This window comes from Haplochromis burtoni, unplaced genomic scaffold, assembly GCF_018398535.1.
Source record: "Haplochromis burtoni strain Fernald_Lab_line unplaced genomic scaffold, NCSU_Asbu1 Contig_52, whole genome shotgun sequence".
In the NCBI taxonomy this organism is placed as follows: Eukaryota; Metazoa; Chordata; class Actinopteri; order Cichliformes; family Cichlidae; genus Haplochromis; species Haplochromis burtoni.
Genome location: NW_024582413.1, coordinates 2,193,633 through 2,213,064, shown reverse-complemented (window position 1 = coordinate 2,213,064; position 19,432 = coordinate 2,193,633). Strand labels below are relative to the sequence as shown.

Sequence of the window (19,432 nt, the reverse complement as noted above, 5' to 3'; positions counted from 1 at the left end):
ATGTGTCTTAAACTTGGTTTGCACTCATTAACTCATTCACAATCAATCTTAAACACCACCAGGCAGAAGAAGGAGAGGAAGGAGGAACCAGAAGTGGATGTATGGGAAATCCTAAAGAAAGCTAAGCCCTGCGACTATGAGAAGATTGCCTTTCAATACGGCATCACAGACCTGAGGGGTATGCTGACGAGGCTGAAGAAGATGAAGGCTGAGTCCAAAAAGAGTGATGGTACGGGACGGAGTTATGAGGCAAAAGCAGAGTTTGTGCTTTGAATGAGATAACAGGCAGCAGGCTGTAAATACCAGCAGCATATAAAGGCCAGCGTTTTAAGGAGGAGCAGTTTTGCTACTGGAACGACAGGTGGAATATGTGTTAGCATATGCCTGCTGTTGGTTGGCACAGGTATTATTTGGCCCTTAGAGCCTTTGTCTTTACAGCTTTCCTGAAGAAGCTGGATCCAGCATACACAGTGGACAAGGGCGAGAAGATCCATCTCACAGTGGAAGTGGCTGACCCCAACGTTCCAGTCAAATGGTTCAAAAATGGACAGGAAATCAAACCATCAGCTAAGTGAGCAACTATCCTGCATTTGTGCCAGTTTTTGTATTTAGATTCACATTTCTGTCATCTATGATTATGTGAAGAAGAAAGTTTTCATAGGAGTCTATGTAATGAAAAACTAAGTACACCCTTTCTGCAGCATATCAGGACAAACCCCTCATATCAACTGTCAACATGGTGATGATTTGGGCTTGTTTTGCAGCCACAGGACCTGAGCACCTTTTAGTTTTTGAGTCAACCATGAAGTTTTCCGTATACCAAAGCATTTCAGAATCGAGTGTGAAGCCATCTGTCTGACAGCTAAAGCTGGGTCATTCAGCAGGACAAGGACTGCACCAAACTGAAGCAACACTGTAAAGAACAGTGGACCAAAATAATGATGTGAGAGGAAGATGAAGTGATATAGAACATGCATACTTCAGGTTTTTGCTGTTTAATACATGTCTACAACCTAATTATGGGGTGTACTTAGTTTTTACGGACTACACAGAGTCCTGTGAAAACACATAACTGTGGCAACTGTAAGTCTAACTCTAACTCACATCTAACTCAGAAAAGTGCTGTGTGCAATTCAACACCATGTCTTAGGATAGACCTGTTATCGTTCTGTCTTCATCCTACAGGTCTTGTGTTGTATCTGATGTAGCTCCTTGTTCTCTTGACGCTGGTTTCACTAATATGGCTGAGCATCTAGAATGACTTACTGCTCCCGTAGCAGGATAACTGGTTTTAGGGCAATCCACCATTTTGGTGATGACTTTCCCAAGAAGACAAACTTTTGACAGTATGACGCCAGTTAAGGTCAGCCCCATGCACATAAACAAACTCGTGGGCAGATGAATATGCTAGTGATTAGATCAGCTGGCAGGATGTCCCAGATTTGTCAGAGTTCTCATTTCCCTGCATCTCAACAGAGGTTAAGAGTGCAAAGTTTGCATTGCAGCCACAATAGTCACTTTAAGGGGAGATATAACATCTATAAATAAAACATAATTGTCCTTTAAATAGTTTAGCTTAGCTTGATTGCTCTCATTATGTCACTAACATTATAGCAATAACAACTTGATCAACTGGAGCAACTGCAAGAGTTGCAGAGTACATTTCAAGCAGTTCAGCAAGCACATCCTTCCTCAAGCAAAACACGGTGCAGGGAGTGTAAACGGTTAATTCAAAATCCTTTAGCTCTGACTGGGATGTCTGACAGAATACATATGTTACTTTTTGAGCCTCTTTAGCCTGCTGAGCTTTATCCAGTGTCTGCGTCGCTCTCCTCTGTGCTCTTTTCCCTCCTTCTTCAAAGGCTACTTGTGGTCTTTCATTGAAGAGGCTACAGCTGTTTCAAGTGCTATGTTTTCAATAGCTCCACCATCTGCTATTTCATGAATCTTCATGCTGTTATTGGAAAGTAAGGCGGCCCTCTTCCTGTTATGATTAAGACAGTTACATCGGGAGAAGCGACTTTTATTTTGGCCTGAGCAGAGTCTCCCTGGAGGTCTCTCCAGGCTGTGGGCTGTGACCATTCAGCTCTAACAAATCAAATGTTTTAGGTTAGTGACTAAAAGCCATTGGGATCAGGGTATTACAGCCCTGCTCTTTTTTGTTGTTGCTTTATTTCACTCCTACTACTGCTGTGGATAAAGCATAAAACCAAAACCAAGCCAAAAACTCATTTGACATAATACATATAAAAAGAGATTATCTTATTATGGCCAGCTGAGATTCACTATTTTACCGCTCAGTGTTACACCATAGAAAAGAAATTTAATTTTGTTTTGTGTTTTCCTTCACTGATAGCAGCTTAAAACATTGTTTATTAGGTAAAGTGATTTTTCTTGAAGGCTGAGTTGTCTTTTTGTTTCATTTAATTTACCAAAGCCTCAGAGATGAGGAAAAAATGCCATACTGATTCAATTTAGTCTATCTGCACTTCTTTAATTTACTCTTCTATTAAAAAATACCATAATTTAAGATTGCAGGACGCTGTACATGACATAATGATACCTTCAAGAACTAATGTCGTGGAATAACAGACATTTACTGAAAGTTGGTTCGCAGGTGTTGGTGAAAAAAAGTATGAAAAGACGTCTGTAGCTACAGAGGGAGTGTTGTGAAGTATGGATAAATAACACATCACCCATATGGAAAAGATATATATAAATCTTATAAAGTTTGTATCTGTCTTGTGTGAAACTTGTATGAAAAGCATACAAGAGTGAAAACAGATAAAAGATTCCTTGAAAAATTATATAAATGAAACTTGTATGTTTTGGATGCTTCCTAAAACAATATATGAAAGTATTGAGAAAGTGGCCACTTTCATGAGTAAATCATATAAGCCTTATATGATTCATTATATGAAGCAAGCCAAATCTGATGCGAGTCTTTTATAAGTTTTTTCTGTTTCTTTTCCATATGGGCAATGAAAGACCACCCGTGATGCTAGTTGAGTCAGCTGGAGCTGCAGAGTTAAACAGAGTTAGGTGCATTGTGGGTAACATGGGCATAGGAAGTTCTGCAAACAGACTGTATTTTAAAGATGGCTGTACCTACAATTATGTGGCTTGTTAGATTGCGTACTTGCAATTTAAAGTTTCATCTGTCATCAGTTGAGGACAATATCTGGACAGTGCATCGGTGCAAAGTGCATCTATTGTATGTATGGATGCATTGTACAGTCGTATATACCTGCTAGTTATTAGAATAACATACAAATACTAGAATTTTACTCAAAATAACTAAAACACAGACGTCTTGGGCTGCAGAATTAATTACACTATAAGTCATGCTAGTTGTCTGATGTTTTCTTTAAAAATGTTCCTCTTAACCAGCATTGAGTGGTCCAATTCAGATGACCCCATATGTGTAGGATTTTGCAGTAACAAAAAGAAAGAACTGTCTTTTAAGAGAAGAAAGCCTCAGATTGGGACAACCACCTGCTTTGACTGTTTGGATGAAGGGAAAGAGAAGAGAGCATAAAGAGATTATGCTAAAACATTCATTATGGGAGAGAGAAGGCAAATGCTCGAGCCTACAGCGCCATAACTGAATGATAGTTCAGAGTCACCTGATCCAGCCCTAACTATAAGCTTTATCAAAAAAGGAAGTTTTAAACTCAATCCTAAAGAATTTATGTTTCCCAAATCAAAATGGAGAGCTAGCTCCACAGGAGAGGTGCCTGATAGCTGAAGGCTTCGCCTCCCATTATATGAGACAGTATTGGTGTCCACCTATGAGTCAAAGTGGACTCTTCCTTAATAACGAAAACTTCGAGTGTTTAAGAGTTTAACTGAGCGAGTCATACAAAATCACCCCCTGAAATAGCCATACAGATGCAAACATTTTATTTTATTTTGTTATTTGATTTAATTAATTTTATTATCATAAGCATATTAGTTTGATTCCTGAAATCGAGTTATTCAAAAGGGAGTCTGTGGAGAATGACTAAGCAGCAAGGGCTGAAAATTAAATCACAGCAAAACTGCTACAAGCTGCAATTCCACTTGAGGTTGGCTTTAAAAACCAGTGTTAAAATGCCAAACTCAACACCAATAAAAACCACCCTCACAGCTCGGTAAATAAACAATTGTTGGCATTATGGAAAGTTTGTCCCTTTATAACAATACTATGGTAGTGAACTTTCATCTTCTTAGATACTGGTAAGCTTTAAGGTTTGGGAGCATTTGATCGAGGGTAGCTGTTTTATAGCTATCATCTGAAAATTCAGTTCACTCCATGTTTAAGCGGTTGGTTCCTTCTGGAGGAGGTGTATTGAGGTTATGAGACAAATTGTGGTGTGGTACAGATCATCCAAGCCATTTGAGCTCAAGTTTGGATGAGTGACTAACTTACAAAAGCTTGCTAACATTAGTATTAGCTGAGTTAGCACTCATATATTAATCTGCCATAGCCAGTGTATGCTGTAGAGACTAAAATTATTCTAAATACGAGGCTGTAACCATGGTTATTTTTGCTGTGAAGTAAGGTATTATAGCTTTGGAGTCTATGAGGATTTACTCAAGTTTTTGGCATGGTCACATTTGCTTTAGTTTTTAGGTTGCGTGGTTGCCTGTTAGTTTCGCCAATGAGTGTAACAGCATTAGAAGGTACAAAAAGAAGCAATGGGGAGTTTATTACAACCTCTACTACTGATTATAATAATCACATTATACGCTGCTCAAAAAACAAGCAGAGGGGCTTATTAATCAGTTTCAGCTACTTTGGCAATAATGAAATTAACAACAGTTGTAGTAGAGGGGAGACAATGAGACAACCCTCAAAACAGGCAATGTTTTACATGTGGAGGCCACTGACATTTTTTCCTCACTAATTTTTCACAAGTTTGGTGGTGGATCAGTGATGGTGTAGGGAGGCATATCCATGGAGGATCCTGGAGGATGAAGGACTTTATACCACTGATTGCCCCCCTCACAAAACACCCCTGGGACATTGTGTTTTAATCCATCAGACAACACCAGGTTGCGCCTCAGACTGTCCAGGAGCTCGGTGATGCCCTGGTCCAGATTTGGGAGGAGATCCCCCAGGACACCATCTGTTGTCTCATTAGGAGCATTCCCCAACATTGTCAGGCATACATACAAGCAAGGGGGGCATACAGACTACTGAGTTACATTTGGTATTGCTTCATAAAAGTCTGATGGGATATTGTCGTCACCTTGCCGAGTGGCGGGCTGGCGGTGCAGACATGCAAGCTTGTGAATGCAAGAATTCAAGAATGAAGTGACGTAGTGGTTTGAAATGAATAATGCAGTTGTAGCTACTAAAAATCTCAGATGAGTTTGGGTCTCAGTGACCTCCACCTCAAGGTCAAGGTCAGAGGTCAGGTTTTCTGAAACTGCTGTGAGGGGTAGAAATCGTAGCCGACAGTATTTTTCACTTTGATTTTTGGGGTACTTTTCAATTCAGCCCTCTGCCGTGTGATCATTTTTATTTCCATCAAATGATGTGGCATCATTTTATTCCTAACGCGTCACTGAGTGTTCCTAAGTGTTCCTTTATTTGTCTCGAGCAGTATACGAGAATAATAAAGAAATCCAGGGACCATGACATGTTTACATCAATGAAATCAAAATGTAATACATTTTAATCCTGAACACTCTGTTTCTAACATTTCTGCTTAACTGTTAGCCTTACAATAAGTACTTATTCAGTATTCAAATTACACCTACTGTTAATGGACCTTGAGTGGTCTGATGATGTGAATGCTTGCAGCTTGTAACCATGGGAATCTTTCTCATCACTGCCTCATCACTGCGTGTGATGACACTGTGGCATTACTGTAGCTCTCTGATGTTTGGCACCATATTTTCACAGCAAGCTCAACGCATGTGTGTGGGAGCATATATTAAATGTGTGCATTCTTTGTCTCGATCTGTAACTTTGAGTCACTCTGTTGTCTTTAGGCCCCGTTCGCCTGACTGTGGTTGGATTTGCTGAAAGCACTTAATCATTATTCTCTCTCGCTCTCGCTCCCTTTCTTTGTCTCTCACTTCATTTCTTCTTTATCCGACTCGTATAATCTTCCCCCGCCATCCCTCTGCGTCCAGGTATGTGTTTGAGAGCGTGGGCAACAAGCGGACACTCACTATCAATAAGTGCAACCTGTCGGATGACGCAGCATACGAGTGCGTGGTCGGGGAGGAGAAGTGCTTCACGGAGCTTTTTGTCAAAGGTATATGAGTCACTGTCTTTGGAGGAATCCTTTCAGGAGGGAGCGGTTTTTCTGCTTGGTTTAGCAAATGCTGTCATTTGAGTGTTGAGAGGCCTGACAGCTCTGTTCCCTTCATGTCATCTGTGTATTTCAATGCTTTTATTCCACGCAGTAACATGCTGCGCTCTGTTGTCTGCTCACTCATTTTTAATGGGTACGTGGCGAGTGAAATTTTCATGCTTTGTTTATTGTCATGTATCATTGTCGCCGTGCTGTTTGTATTAATGTGCTGACATATTTATCCGAGTTTGACTGATATGTGTGTTTTTGAAGGACAATTTGAATATGGATCAATGGTAATAGTAAAATTGCTAGGCAGATTTGGTGTATGATAGCTCTGTATTCAGGGTTCTTGAAAGAAGCACTTGTATTTTGCGTATTCTTGTAACACGTGTCATTTTTGGTATTAATTGGGCCTATTTGATTGACTAAATGCATGCCACTTTACTGTACATTTTAATGGATGTAACTCAGTCTACTGCTTTTATATTAATCCCATACTTTACTCTCTTACATCATCAGAACCATAAAAATAAGCTCTGTAACCACTCCCAGGCAGCTACAATGTGTCTATGTGTCTTGATCGAAAATGACTCATAAAGGTGTGCTCAGACAGGAAGCATTTTCAGCTCCAGCAAACCAGGTCAAAATCTGACTGTAGAGGTGATTTCTGTAAGCTGGCTAGCAGACATCAGTTTGAGATGTGCTCAGAAACCCATTTTTTTCTGTTGATTTGCTTTAGTTTCATATATTTTCCCTCTGAGCTCTTTATGAAATAACACTAGATTCTTAAAGCGAAATCTTATTTCCTTAAGCTTATTTCCATCTTCAAATTCATATTCTGAATACTATACTGCACTACAATATACAATTTTAAAGTAGATTTGCTTGGCCTTTATAGTATCATTATTGTAAAGATACATCAATTTAGATTGTCTTGGACGATTCCAATTTCCAGTTTTTCCAATATTTTTCTTTTCTCTCTTTCCTTCTAAGAACAGAATATACAAGCAAAAATGAACTTTTCAGATATCACCCAATCAAAGAAAAGTAGCCAATCAGGGACCAGCTGGAACAGTTTAGATAAAACAAGTCATTAGATTAAGTTAATAAATATCTTTTAGTTTATACTTTATTTATCCCATATTTGTTTGTTATAGCATAATAGTGATAATAAATAATAATAATACAGGCTTACATAAATACATAGACTAACAAAATGATAATATAAAGGGATACGAGATAAACAGACATAAAAAAAACAGTTGGAAATGAAGCTTGTGATTATTTATTAAACACTAAACAGATTATGTAACTGAAGAAACCCTTAAAGCTAGATTAAATATTGCTTTTCTTGTCCTAACTGAAACCTGTATAGCTCACTCAGTTGCCTTTTGCGCTACTTCATTGAAGGGGCAAATTCATGATAAACTATTGATTACATGACTTTGTATCTACATCTACATTTCTATTGCTTTCAGTGTCTCACTTTTAGAGTTTCTGGGAGCCTCCAAACATGTCACGGTTATTCCATATCAGAGTACAAATCACATATTGCTTTTTCCAGACTTGAAGGTACGGCCGCTATTACAAACCTACTGGGCTATTTCAGTGTCATACTCTTCTAGCTGTGTCTGTGTATTCCAGAGAGAATATATTCCTCAGCTTTTATGTGGACAACATCAAATTCATTTCACAAAACTTTTGTGATGCCAGTCAGATTTTTACATATTTCTGTGGTGTTGTGAGTGTAGTTCAGAGAGTTCACGGGCACACCAGCTAAGGGGGGAAAGAATTGAAACGTCCGGAGGGGGACTGGAGGCCGACTGTGACAAATAGCTGAGGCTAGCAGAGCATCAAGCATCACAACATGTGGTTACACAATGTGACTCCCACCACCTCAGGAGACTTGAGGTGCCTTCCACCTCCACAAGACGGGTGTGTTTGGTGGGTTTGGATAAGAAATTCAAGAATATACTATGCTGTTATTCAAATACGAAGGAGCGTTTACATGTTTTGTGTGCTATCCTATTTTTCTGCTAACAGGTACTAAAGTAGGGTATCGACCATTCAAAAAGAAGAAAATAATGCTAAAAAACCTGACCTACAGGTACATGTATACTCTATTATGACATAATTAATATCTTTTAATGATAGATTCTTATTGCTGTTAATATTGTAGAAAAGCATTAGTCACTCTCCTCAAGTCCTGCTTCCTTGCAGATGTGTTCATTCGCCACACTTATTTTACTCTCCATTCGTATTTGTGTACTCCGGTGATTTAGATATGTCCAGTTTCCAGTTGGTGATTTACATAAAATAGCGTATCTCTTTAATGACTCACTTCCCATCTGTTGTTTGACTCAAAGCTATTTGTTTTCAGAACCTCCAGTCACCATCACCAAGCTGCTGGATGATGTTCATACAGTGGTGGGTGAGAGGGTGGAGTTTGAAGTGGAAGTGTCTGAGGAAGGCGCTAACGTCATATGGTGAGCTAATTTACCCTTCGGTTCATTTTGAGTTTGAAATTCATCAATGTGCTACTCAGCTAATAAAACTCTGTATAACGGAATAAACAGTCCAATGAGACAATACGTTTCAGGCCTCATAAAGTAATGCTGACGCAGCTCACATAGTGAATTTTTAAAATTTTTACAAGCTAACATAAAAGATACTGGCTAATAGTGTGTAACTGAGGTTTCTGCATAAGGACACTCCAACAGAGTCATGGCAAAAGGACAGATGTCAGTTCCTAAGGCTTTACATTTTAAAATTAAATACTGTAAATACAGTGTGATATGAATAACAGCACATGACATATTACAACATATTATGATCTATTTCTTAAAAGCTAAAATGCAAAATCCAAAATGCATTGTGTGAAAAGCAAAGTACCCAGTGATTCAATTCCTCTTAGGGCGAATGTTTGCAGCAGTAACTTGAAGTAGCTGTTTTCTATATGACTTTATCAGGCTTTCACATCACAGAGTTTTGGCTCACTTTTCAATGTTACTTGAGCTCATTGAGGTTCATTGAGGTTATTGACGGCACAGCGTTTCAATCAGGTTTTCTGTCTTCTGTCCTGTCTTAGTTTTTCAAGTATTGTTTCTGCAGGTCTGCTTAAGTTTGATTAAATAAATGATGACAAAGTGTAATATGTCATGTTTTGCTGTTGTACTGAGGTTGTATTTATATAGTTATATCATTTATATAATTTATTTATTTATATAGCACATTTAATTACAACAGGAATGTTGACCAAAGTGCTGTACAAGAATACAAAATACCTATTAAAATATCTTATAATATTGATAGCAAACATCAAATATGAATTGTCAAATAACTCTCATATTGTATTAAAAGCCAGTAAATACAAATGTGTTTTAAGATAAGATTTAAAAAGATTGGCAGTACAAGCCAGTCTGATGTGTATTTATCTAATTTTACAACCTACTAAGTAATAGGTGGACTTTATTTCTACTGTGACTATACTTTGGCTAACTGCCATCAGCAAATAAGACACTATTTACCAAATGCAATGGTGGAGATTTATCTGTTTTGTCACTTCAGTACTGAAATGGTTTATTATTCCAAGATGGTGTGACGAAAAGCTTTAAAATAAAGATTTATCGGTGCAAAAGGTGTAATGAATAACAAAACCCCCCAAAACCAAAACCTTTATTAGTAAGCATCTATCAATAAGCTCAACCAAATTGTTATATGAAACACTGCTATTAGCTAAACATTTTGCAATTGACTCTAATATCATTGTCTAATAATCTTCTCCACAAAAGAAGAATCTTTGTGGCTTTTATTTTATTTTATTTTATTTTGAGTTTCTGTGTTGTACAAAGCCAGACAGTTTCTAGGCAAAATCTACAAAGATATCTTTTGGGTTTTTGTTTTATTGTTGAAATAATACACAGCAATCAAAGCTGTCTGAGGCAATTAGGGGAAGCCTAGATGGGCTGTTAACTGGGACACTGTCTTCCTTGCTTCCTTCTTGTCTGCACTTTTTTGGACATGGTTATTCCACTCAGAGATTTTTAGAGAGCCAAACTAAAAGATATGAGTATGAATGCATGCATTTTTTTCCTTTGCTATACACAGCTTTTTTTGGTACAGATATTGTACACAAAAAAATCCTCACCTACTGCACAACTTTGTCCCAAAGCCTTTTGACTCCTGAAGGATCTCACTATCTACAACACTGCCAACATCTCAAGTATCAGTCCCTTTTCTCGCGTTCCTGTGCTAAAGTATTTCAGATGTATATATGTGTGTGTGTTTTCTTCACAGGATGAAAGATGGAGTGGAGTTGAATAGAGACACTGCAGGTTCAAAGTACAGGTTAAAGAAAGATGGGAAGAGACATATTTTGATCATAAATGAAGCCACTAAAGAGGATATTGGAACGTATTACGTCTATACCAACGGTGGGGAGTCAAAGGCAGAGCTGGAGGTTGAAGGTATTTGTCCTCCAGTCCACCAGTGCTTGAAAACTTGCTATCCAGGCTAACCGGGCTTATTGACAACAAACGGGGATCATGAAAAGCAAATAACAACATGATCATATATTATTGGAGCAATTAAAAATTAAACATTACATAATTATTAATTAAAATAAAAATTAATAATTAAAACATTAATGTTCTTAAATTGCAAAGGCCATGAAATCTGTGGTGCTGTTTAAAGTTTACAGACATGTATTTCCAGTATGACTCCTCAGTTAGAAACAAACTTCAGCACATGTTGATGTTTTCCGTCCTGACAAGCATGAAAAGCAACAAATTAGTCATTACTCATGTCATCATTAATTTTATTTCATTAATCTCTTGTATCAGTTGTATCACACTATTCGTCATACTAATTTGGTTTTACACCTCCAAAATTGATATCAGGCTTCAGATATCAGGCACTTACACGCTGTGAGTCAAACGAGTCCCATAAATTGATTATAGTGTGAGAAAATCTCTGTCCTTCCCCTTCAGATGAAGGATAGAAATACAGAGAAAAGATAGTATAGTTATAGTAACTGTGAATTAGGTAGCTGATATAAACAAAGTACTACAGTCAAAGTGGCTAAAACCAGCATGGCTAAAGCCCATGAGGTAATGAAGGAATGCTGGATAATAATTTTCCTCTCAGAGACTGCACATACCAGATGGGCATAGCCATAGTGTTGCCTGTGTCACCGTCCAGTAATGTGACTACTGCTCAGATCTACTGTGAAGAAAGAGATGAGCGTGAAAGCAAAGGTGTTGATTTACCAGCTGATCTACATTCCTACCGTTCACTTGTGGCTGCAAGAAAATTGCAGATATAAGAAAATTAGTTTCTTCTGTACTGATTCTGGGATCTTCTAGGTCATCCAGAACTCAGAACTGCTACTCTCCATAGTGGTGGTTAGGGAATCCGAGTAGGATGGGTTCTTTCAGATAAAAGATGACCAAAAAAGCGGGTTTGGGGTGTCTCTGAAATGGTTTACAAAATGTATGTATGGATTAGTTGTACTAAAACGAATGCATAAAAGGGGGAAAATGGCTAAAGACACGTTTTTGCGATCATGTTTATTGCTGCGGTGCAAGAGGCAGCTTAACATAGGAGTCTGTGGAGACTGACTCAGTTTTAGCCTCAAGTGCTCATTCACAGAACTGCAGTTTTGACGTTTGTGCAATGGTTTCATTTGGTTGTGGAGGTCGCTGTTAGTTTGTAGCAATGCCAGCATAGGTATATAGTAGAGTTTTTTTCTTTTAAAGAAAAAAAGGGGGAGGAAGCAATTCCTCCAAATCCAACGTTACTTTATAAATACTTGGTAATAATTAGGTTTCTAATGGGTAGTTAATGTAACTCAACACTAAGATTGGAAATGGGAACACACAAATAAAATCCAGGAAGTTGTAATACTCAAGCGCAAAACTGTAACATTGTATTTGCACTAATTTTGCATGGATACACTTAATTAATTAGGCTTTTTTTTATTAATTAAACTTTTGATTGATCTTTGTGGTGCAGATAAGGAGCTGGAGGTTCTACAGAGCATAGCCGATCTGACAGTGAAGGCATCTGAGCAAGCTGTATTCAAGTGTGAGGTGTCTGATGAAAACGTGACCGGAAAATGGTTCAAGGATGGTGTCGAAGTCGAGGCCAGCGATCGCATCAAAATTTCACACATTGGAAGGTATCGCTATCAGACTCCAGTGGGTTAATGTTCTGTTGTGATAAAACTGTTGTTTCCAGCTCGGCTACCTATCATGTACAGCTGCACACATTATGACAACAGCAAACACACACACCCAGGCTCACAAAATCATACAGCTATGACAATAAGCAGTTTGCTACATGGCTTGGAAAACTATTACCAGAGGGCTTTCTTAGTTGTTTGACCCATTTTTTGGGGATAGGCTGCAATCTGTAAAGCTCTAACCTCTAAACACATACACACGCTCCCTCAAACACTCACACATGGTCACACACAAACAACAAACAGACCCCAAGGGTCTGGGTTTTCTCTCAGTAAGCCCTCCATCAGAGCGGCCTATGGAAGCAGATATGCCAAGGTGACAGCGGTCACACAAGGTGAAAGCCATTTAGTAGCTTTCTCACTCAGAGATATTGTCTCTTGAAGTATGTTGCTAGGGCAACTGTCCTTTGCATAAATGCGGGTCATAACAACTGCTGTCTCCTTGGTAACATCTGGCGACATGTCCCCAGGATCCACAAGCTGACGATCAATGATGTGAAGGCTTCAGACGCTGGAGATTATACCTTCGTCCCTGATGGCTACGCACTTTCTCTCTCAGCAAAACTGAACTTCCTGGGTGAGAGCGACGTAAAAATCAAAATACCAAGCGGTTCTTCTGAATTCAACCTATAAGTTGCAAATTTGAATCTTCCTGATCTGTTTTATTTTTCCCCACAGAGATAAAAATTGAATATGTTCCACGACAAGGTAGGTGCTTTTTTAAAAGACAAAATTCATACTTTATACTGTCGTGTATGACAGTAAATGTTAGAGATAATTATTGAGCTAATCAGCTGTTGAGAAAATATAGCAAATATCATATAAGATGCCACTGAGTGACCCTCTGAACAGGGAAATGGTTAAATGTCCTTGTGCCCTTTTTAAAAAATCAAATAGTTGATCATGTATTGTTAGTGTAACACTCTTATTGATTGATGCCTAACCGTACGTTATAGTTAGTGGGACAGATTCTGTCTATGTCAGGTTTTCCTCTATCCCAGAAGCACATCAAGGATTTCATTTCAGTTTTTTAGCGCAGACATTATTATATGCTTTGGTAATACAAATAGACTGGGTGACAGTTATCTGGGCTATCTCTAATCTTCATATAGTCATCAAAAAATTTAATGTTTGTGTGCATGTTGTGTTTTTCGTGTTATACAAACTCATCAACAGTTAGCTACAGAGGTTATGATTATATGAAAGCTACAGTTAGGCACAGAAGTCAGTATCTGGCCTAAAATAAAGTTACTTCATACATAATTACTTGCATTAAATATCCTTAAAGGTGCAATATGTAAGACTGCTAAACAAACCATCAGAAAAATAAATTAGCTGATAAACAATCATTACAGTGTGTCTGCATGTTGTTTCCAGAGATACCAAGCAAGCTCACGTGATACCAAAATAGTGGTGTCCCATTGCACAAGGCCACATTTGTACCTCAAAACAGGACAGTGAGTCTATGCTGTGTTCATTTTGCTCTAATTTCAAAACAAGAAGAGAAAGAAGTAACTTTCTCTCCTTGTTTTGGAGAACAAAGGTCATATATGATGACGAATGACTCTGAACCTTACGTCAAATTCTTGATTTTGTCAGTGAATGGACAAATGAAAAATGCAACAAAGGCTGAAGATACTGGCGAGCATCCATATGTGCAGGTTTTGTTTGGAGCTTAGCTCTGGTTGCTGCACTTATAATGTCCCTGAGCCATAAGAGGATTGGAGGGACTGAAAACCTGTCACTGAACTTAACTGTATTTACAGTTTTTCCTACTGATAAGGGAACTCTGCTATTGTTACTCATACTATGCCAAAATAATAAAGTAATAGGTAAACAAAAACAATTAAAACACAGAAGCATTTTACTATAGCAACTTATATTTTTTTTATAATGGGTCCATGAGGGGGAGCATTTTCTGTAATTTTAGACATAGTGACAGATGTCTTATTGGCAGATTTACTTACATTTCTTAATCATAAAACTGAACAATACTGGTGAAATTGCACTTCCTTTTTTATTTAACCACACTCAGACTGATGCTTAGGTATGTCTGTAGTACACTTTGTTCCACCTGCAACAACACCCTAGAGTTTACAGACGTACCCTGGAGTTCATTTATACATCCCTGCAGAAAGGTGTGAAGTTAAATCACAACAAACTGCTTTTTAGCTGCTGTTAAGTTGCTCTTTGCTCTCTGTTTTGTTCTCAAAATTGTGTGATCTTTTCATAAAATGCAACACAAAAGGGTCTTCTATGAAACAATTTAAAAATATATAATGAACTGAAGAATGTGAAAGTTGAAAATGCTCACAGCTCTGGGAAGCCATCGAGTAGACAAAAGCTCCAACTTGCTTGTTTGGCTTTAGGCAGTATAGTATGATGCTGCTCCAAATGTAAAACCCCCAAATCCCTCTAGTGTTTTTTTTTTTGCCAGAGTCCAAAAAGACCATATATAGAATAAAAAAAACAGTAAATTTAGTCTTTGTGCCACCTTTGAGACACCTTGAATCTCAAATATAAAAAACAAAAAAAGAACCAACATCATTGTTCTAAACTAAATGGTCTCTTTCTTCCTGTCTTCATCTGGTCACAATGAAAGATCCTCCCAAGATCTTCCTGGACACCGGTAGCTCCGGCGGCAAGAACAACATTACGGTGGTGGCTGGAAACAAACTTCGCCTGGACGTTCAGTTCACAGGAGAACCGGCCCCCACTGTGTGCTGGATGAAAGGAGACCAAGTGAGAAAGAAATGGCACTTATCCTTCACCTCGCATCACAAACACGTCAGATATTTTATATGTTCTGCGTCAATCGGAGTACCTCGCCGTTAGTCATTAAACAGCACAAAAGAAGAATGAAACAACACTAGAGTGGGACGGTTGAATCACCTGTCTTTGTGGTGGCTGTTGTCATGCGACACAGTCCTCTTCAGCAATCTCCTTTTGTTCTGTCTCTCACTCTGTGCTGCCCTGTGTGGTAGGTGTTGTCCGAGGCTGAGGGACGGGTCCACGTGGAGTCAGAGCAGAACGTGTGCAGCTTTGTAATAGAGGGGGCGGAGAAAGCGGACGAGGGCCAATACTCCATCACGGTGACTAACCCTGTCGGCGAGGACAAGGCGGATCTCTTTGTTAGAGTTGTGGGTCAGTGGCTGTTTCTTACTTTTGCCTTTTTCTTTCCTTGATCCCTTTCTATTACTTCTGTCTGACTGAGGGCAATAGTTCCTCAGAGTTTGAGACTGGGTCATGGTAAAAAAAAAAAAAAGGAAATCCATAATTTTCAATAGTGGTGCCATCTTTTAAAAACTCACATCATCTGAATTTTAGGTCCAGTGTCTTTGCAGCTTCTACCCAGAACAATTAACATATTAAAAAAAACACATGTTTTTAGACTTTCACCTCAGATATTGTTTTTCATTAAAATACATACTGTAAGGAATTTGTCTGTCTCTTAATAGAGTTAAGAATGACCAAGACATAATTTATATAATAAATAATAATTATCTAGTCTCTAGTCCAAGATGGATTTTTGGGTAAGCAATGAATAGAGAGCAGTGGATGAAATTACTTAAATAAGGGACATAGAAACATTTGATTAATAGTTTTTAAGAGTCACAAAACACACAGAATAGCTTGCTCTAACATGATTTGTAATCACCACTGATGTAATTTATTCTACAAAGTGGCAATGTCTATATAGAGGTAATAAAAAATGTAACGTTTTTCATTTGTGATCAGTGAAACATATGATGGCTTTACCAGTGCATTTGGTGTTGACTCCCCAAATCACATCTGCATGTTGTCTTACGTACTGTACTACATCAAAAACCTCAAACGCTCCCATTTCTCTCTGTGTTTCATCTCTCCATGCTTTCAATTTCCAACTGTAACCTGTCTCTCCAGATGTGCCAAACTCTCCTGAGAACGTCAAGTGCGCATCAGTTGGCGAGGACTCTGCCATCATCACATGGGACCCTCCCGCCTTTGACGGTGGAGTTGCCGTTAAAGGTACCCCTGAAACATGCAGCGTGTAATATTCACATCTGATGTCTTCCTCCCAGGAGAAAAGAGGAGTTTAAATTCCATTTTGTTTATTACATTGCAATATTTTTTTCTAACTGACGTGGAGCTGTTTTTAACGACTTCACCGTATGTTGATCCTGCTTCCTCGAGGGTACCTGATGGAGAGGAAGAAGATAGGCTCGCCCAGATGGACGAAGCTCAACTTTGATGTTTACGAGTCCACCACATACGAGGCTAAGAAGATGATTGAAGGTGTACTCTACGAGATGAGGGTGTTTGCAGTCAACGACATTGGCATCTCTCAGCCCAGTGCAAGCTCAAAGCCCTTCATGCCCATTGGTGCGTTGCCATTTGTCATTAGCAGAATGGTTAATTAACAGAGGCTTTTCACACAATGCTCATTTTGAAGCAGCTTAACCTACCTTCCCATCCCATTATACCCCGTATTAACGTATTAATTAGCTCTTGTCTCTCTCAGCCCCCACCAGTGAGCCCACTCGTCTCACAGTAGATGATGTGACAGATTCTACCTGTGCACTCAAGTGGCGTCCTCCAGAGAAAATCGGAGCAGGTGGCATCGATGGCTACATCATTGAATACTGCAAAGAAGGAAGTAAGAATAACCAAAATGGATATCACTTTATACTAAGGATTTATTTTGGATTTGTAAGCTATAACTAACGACATTAGATAAATGTCAGAACTTTACAAATTGGGGATATTAACAGTAAATTGTGGGCTAATACATATTTATGCACCTTTGAGTTAGCTAGCAAGAGGAATTCATACTTACACCTGCTATTCTGAGTGTATGATTGTTTTCCGGCTCTCAATCAAGGCTGCATGAAATGCTCTACACGTGTGAAACACTTGTCACGCTCAGTGGTTGCCATCTTGGCTATGCAGCAGAAAGGAAGGGGCCACTAAACAATTTTAAGCAGGTTAGATAATCATTACAATATAAATGCTAACAGTGATATTTGCATCTGTTGTGTTTTGTGTATATACATGAATTATGTATAGCCAGAGGCATGACAGGCAGAAGATAGTGGGATGATCACAGTCAAACATTAGAAATGTTATTTCCTGAAACTGGAAAGTTTAACATGTTGGATTTAACACAACATTACCCCGTTGAAATTCATTTCCTTTACAAGTCAACTCATAATGTACTACATGGCACTGGGATTCTGCTGTAGAAACACAAACAGAGAGACATGGAGGCTACAAGCCTGACTACTTGCTGCTTTTGTTACCTGTCTGCTGAGCTTTATCGTCACTCTTGGCTAGCTTTATGTTAGCATGCTGTTTGAGTAGATGCTTGCAAAGAGCCAAAGTTTTGGAGTATAATATGGTTGTTTATGTCCTGGAGTTTCTTTTGTCCGATGGGAAAAAAATAATAATATCCATATCACTGCTCCTCAAAAGCTCTAAACCGCTCCAGCATTTTTCTCTTGTCATGCACGAAAAAAAAAAAAATCAGTTGAACGCAGCACAAGTGTAGGAAGAAGTCTAAGGAGCTTGGAAAGAAAAGCGTTGGGACTTCTTTAAGTTGCTTGAAGACGTTTCACCTCTCATCTGAGAAGCTTCTTCAGTTCGCACTGCATTACTGAAAAATGTAATGTGATTACAGTAACACTGAACACTGGAATTTAGACACATTAGAAATCAGTCATGCAAATGAGATTCTTCAAATCCTGGCAACCCAAAAATTATTCATACAAAGAGAACGATTGATCATTTGCTAAACCTCTCTGCCTAAAAGTTATTTATTATAGGAACTGTAATAGTCATGGTTATTCCTTCGGTTAAAGTAATAAATGAGTGATATGACAAATCCTTCTTAAAACAAACAAACAAAAAAACATGAGCAAAGGCAAAAGAAATCATGTGTTTGGTGTAATGTGAGAGGTACTTATAGATGCTCCCTTATTTCCCAAAGCATTGCCACAGCACACACATCCGCATGTTTGATTTGGCTCAGATTTTGCACCAGATGCCCTTCCTAATGCAACCTTCTCATTTATCCAGGCTGTAGGAGTACACTAGCTTGTGACCCCCTGAGAAAAGGCCACCTGAGGCTGGATTAATGTGCGCTATAGAAAACTGTCCAACTTTCTGCCTACTGTAATAGCAATCATCATTCAGCTATTTACAAACTGTATGTGAGTTTTTAAGATTAGTAGGTATAAGAAAAAAGTTTGAGTGAAGACGTATTTGCCAATGTGCCTGTGTGTGTGTCTTAGTGTTATTTGTATATCTGCCTGTTCACTGGTAAGCAATATTTATACGTGATTAATTTCTCAGCATTAATCTCAAAGTTACACACTAATCCTGGTTTTCTGATCTGTTTCTTCACTATTCCTACTATTGCTTTTAGGTGACCAGTGGGTGCGGGTTAATGAGGAACCAGTGGGAAATATCCATTACAGGGTGAAGGGACTCCCAGTGGGGGAGAAAATGCTATTCAGAGTGATCGCAGTCAACATTGCCGGCCACAGTCCTCCTGCCGTTCTCTCCCAAGCCGTCACTATCCGAGAGATCGTGGGTCAGAAACAAGCTTTAATCAAACACAGCATTTAATGAACACATTTGTTTAACAGCACTAGAAATATTTAGTGTATTCAGGGATAGACATCATGTTCAGCAACCATTTAGGATCAATTAGAGGGGAAAAAATAATTTAGCTATTATAAATTTACTGCAAATATCGGAGATTTTTAACCAATAAGAGTCATTAATTTCTACTGTAACCACGCAAAGGAACATACACAAAACCTAAAAGCTCTACATATTTTACATTGTACATATCTATACGCCCCCACATCACCCACTCTTTCACAAAGTTAACTTTTGCTTCTCTGTGTCCACCAAC

General features: G+C 38.6%; 1 protein-coding gene across 4 annotated transcripts in view; it reads left to right on the top strand.

The window, feature by feature from the left end:
* mybpc2a (myosin binding protein Ca) overlaps positions 1-19,432 on the top strand; it is a 66,065-nt gene that overhangs the window by 32,807 nt on the left and 13,826 nt on the right. For all 4 annotated transcript variants that reach the window (XM_042220644.1, XM_005921775.3, XM_042220646.1 and 1 more), the window contains 14 exons: positions 63-229; positions 439-571; positions 6,127-6,251; positions 8,674-8,779; positions 10,590-10,759; positions 12,306-12,471; positions 13,005-13,111; positions 13,213-13,242; positions 15,137-15,276; positions 15,519-15,678; positions 16,438-16,542; positions 16,708-16,896; positions 17,036-17,170; positions 18,938-19,105. In XM_042220644.1, the coding sequence (XP_042076578.1) occupies positions 63-229; positions 439-571; positions 6,127-6,251; positions 8,674-8,779; positions 10,590-10,759; positions 12,306-12,471; positions 13,005-13,111; positions 13,213-13,242; positions 15,137-15,276; positions 15,519-15,678; positions 16,438-16,542; positions 16,708-16,896; positions 17,036-17,170; positions 18,938-19,105 (1,901 nt within the window). The remainder of the gene's footprint in view (positions 1-62; positions 230-438; positions 572-6,126; positions 6,252-8,673; positions 8,780-10,589; positions 10,760-12,305; positions 12,472-13,004; positions 13,112-13,212; positions 13,243-15,136; positions 15,277-15,518; positions 15,679-16,437; positions 16,543-16,707; positions 16,897-17,035; positions 17,171-18,937; positions 19,106-19,432) is intronic.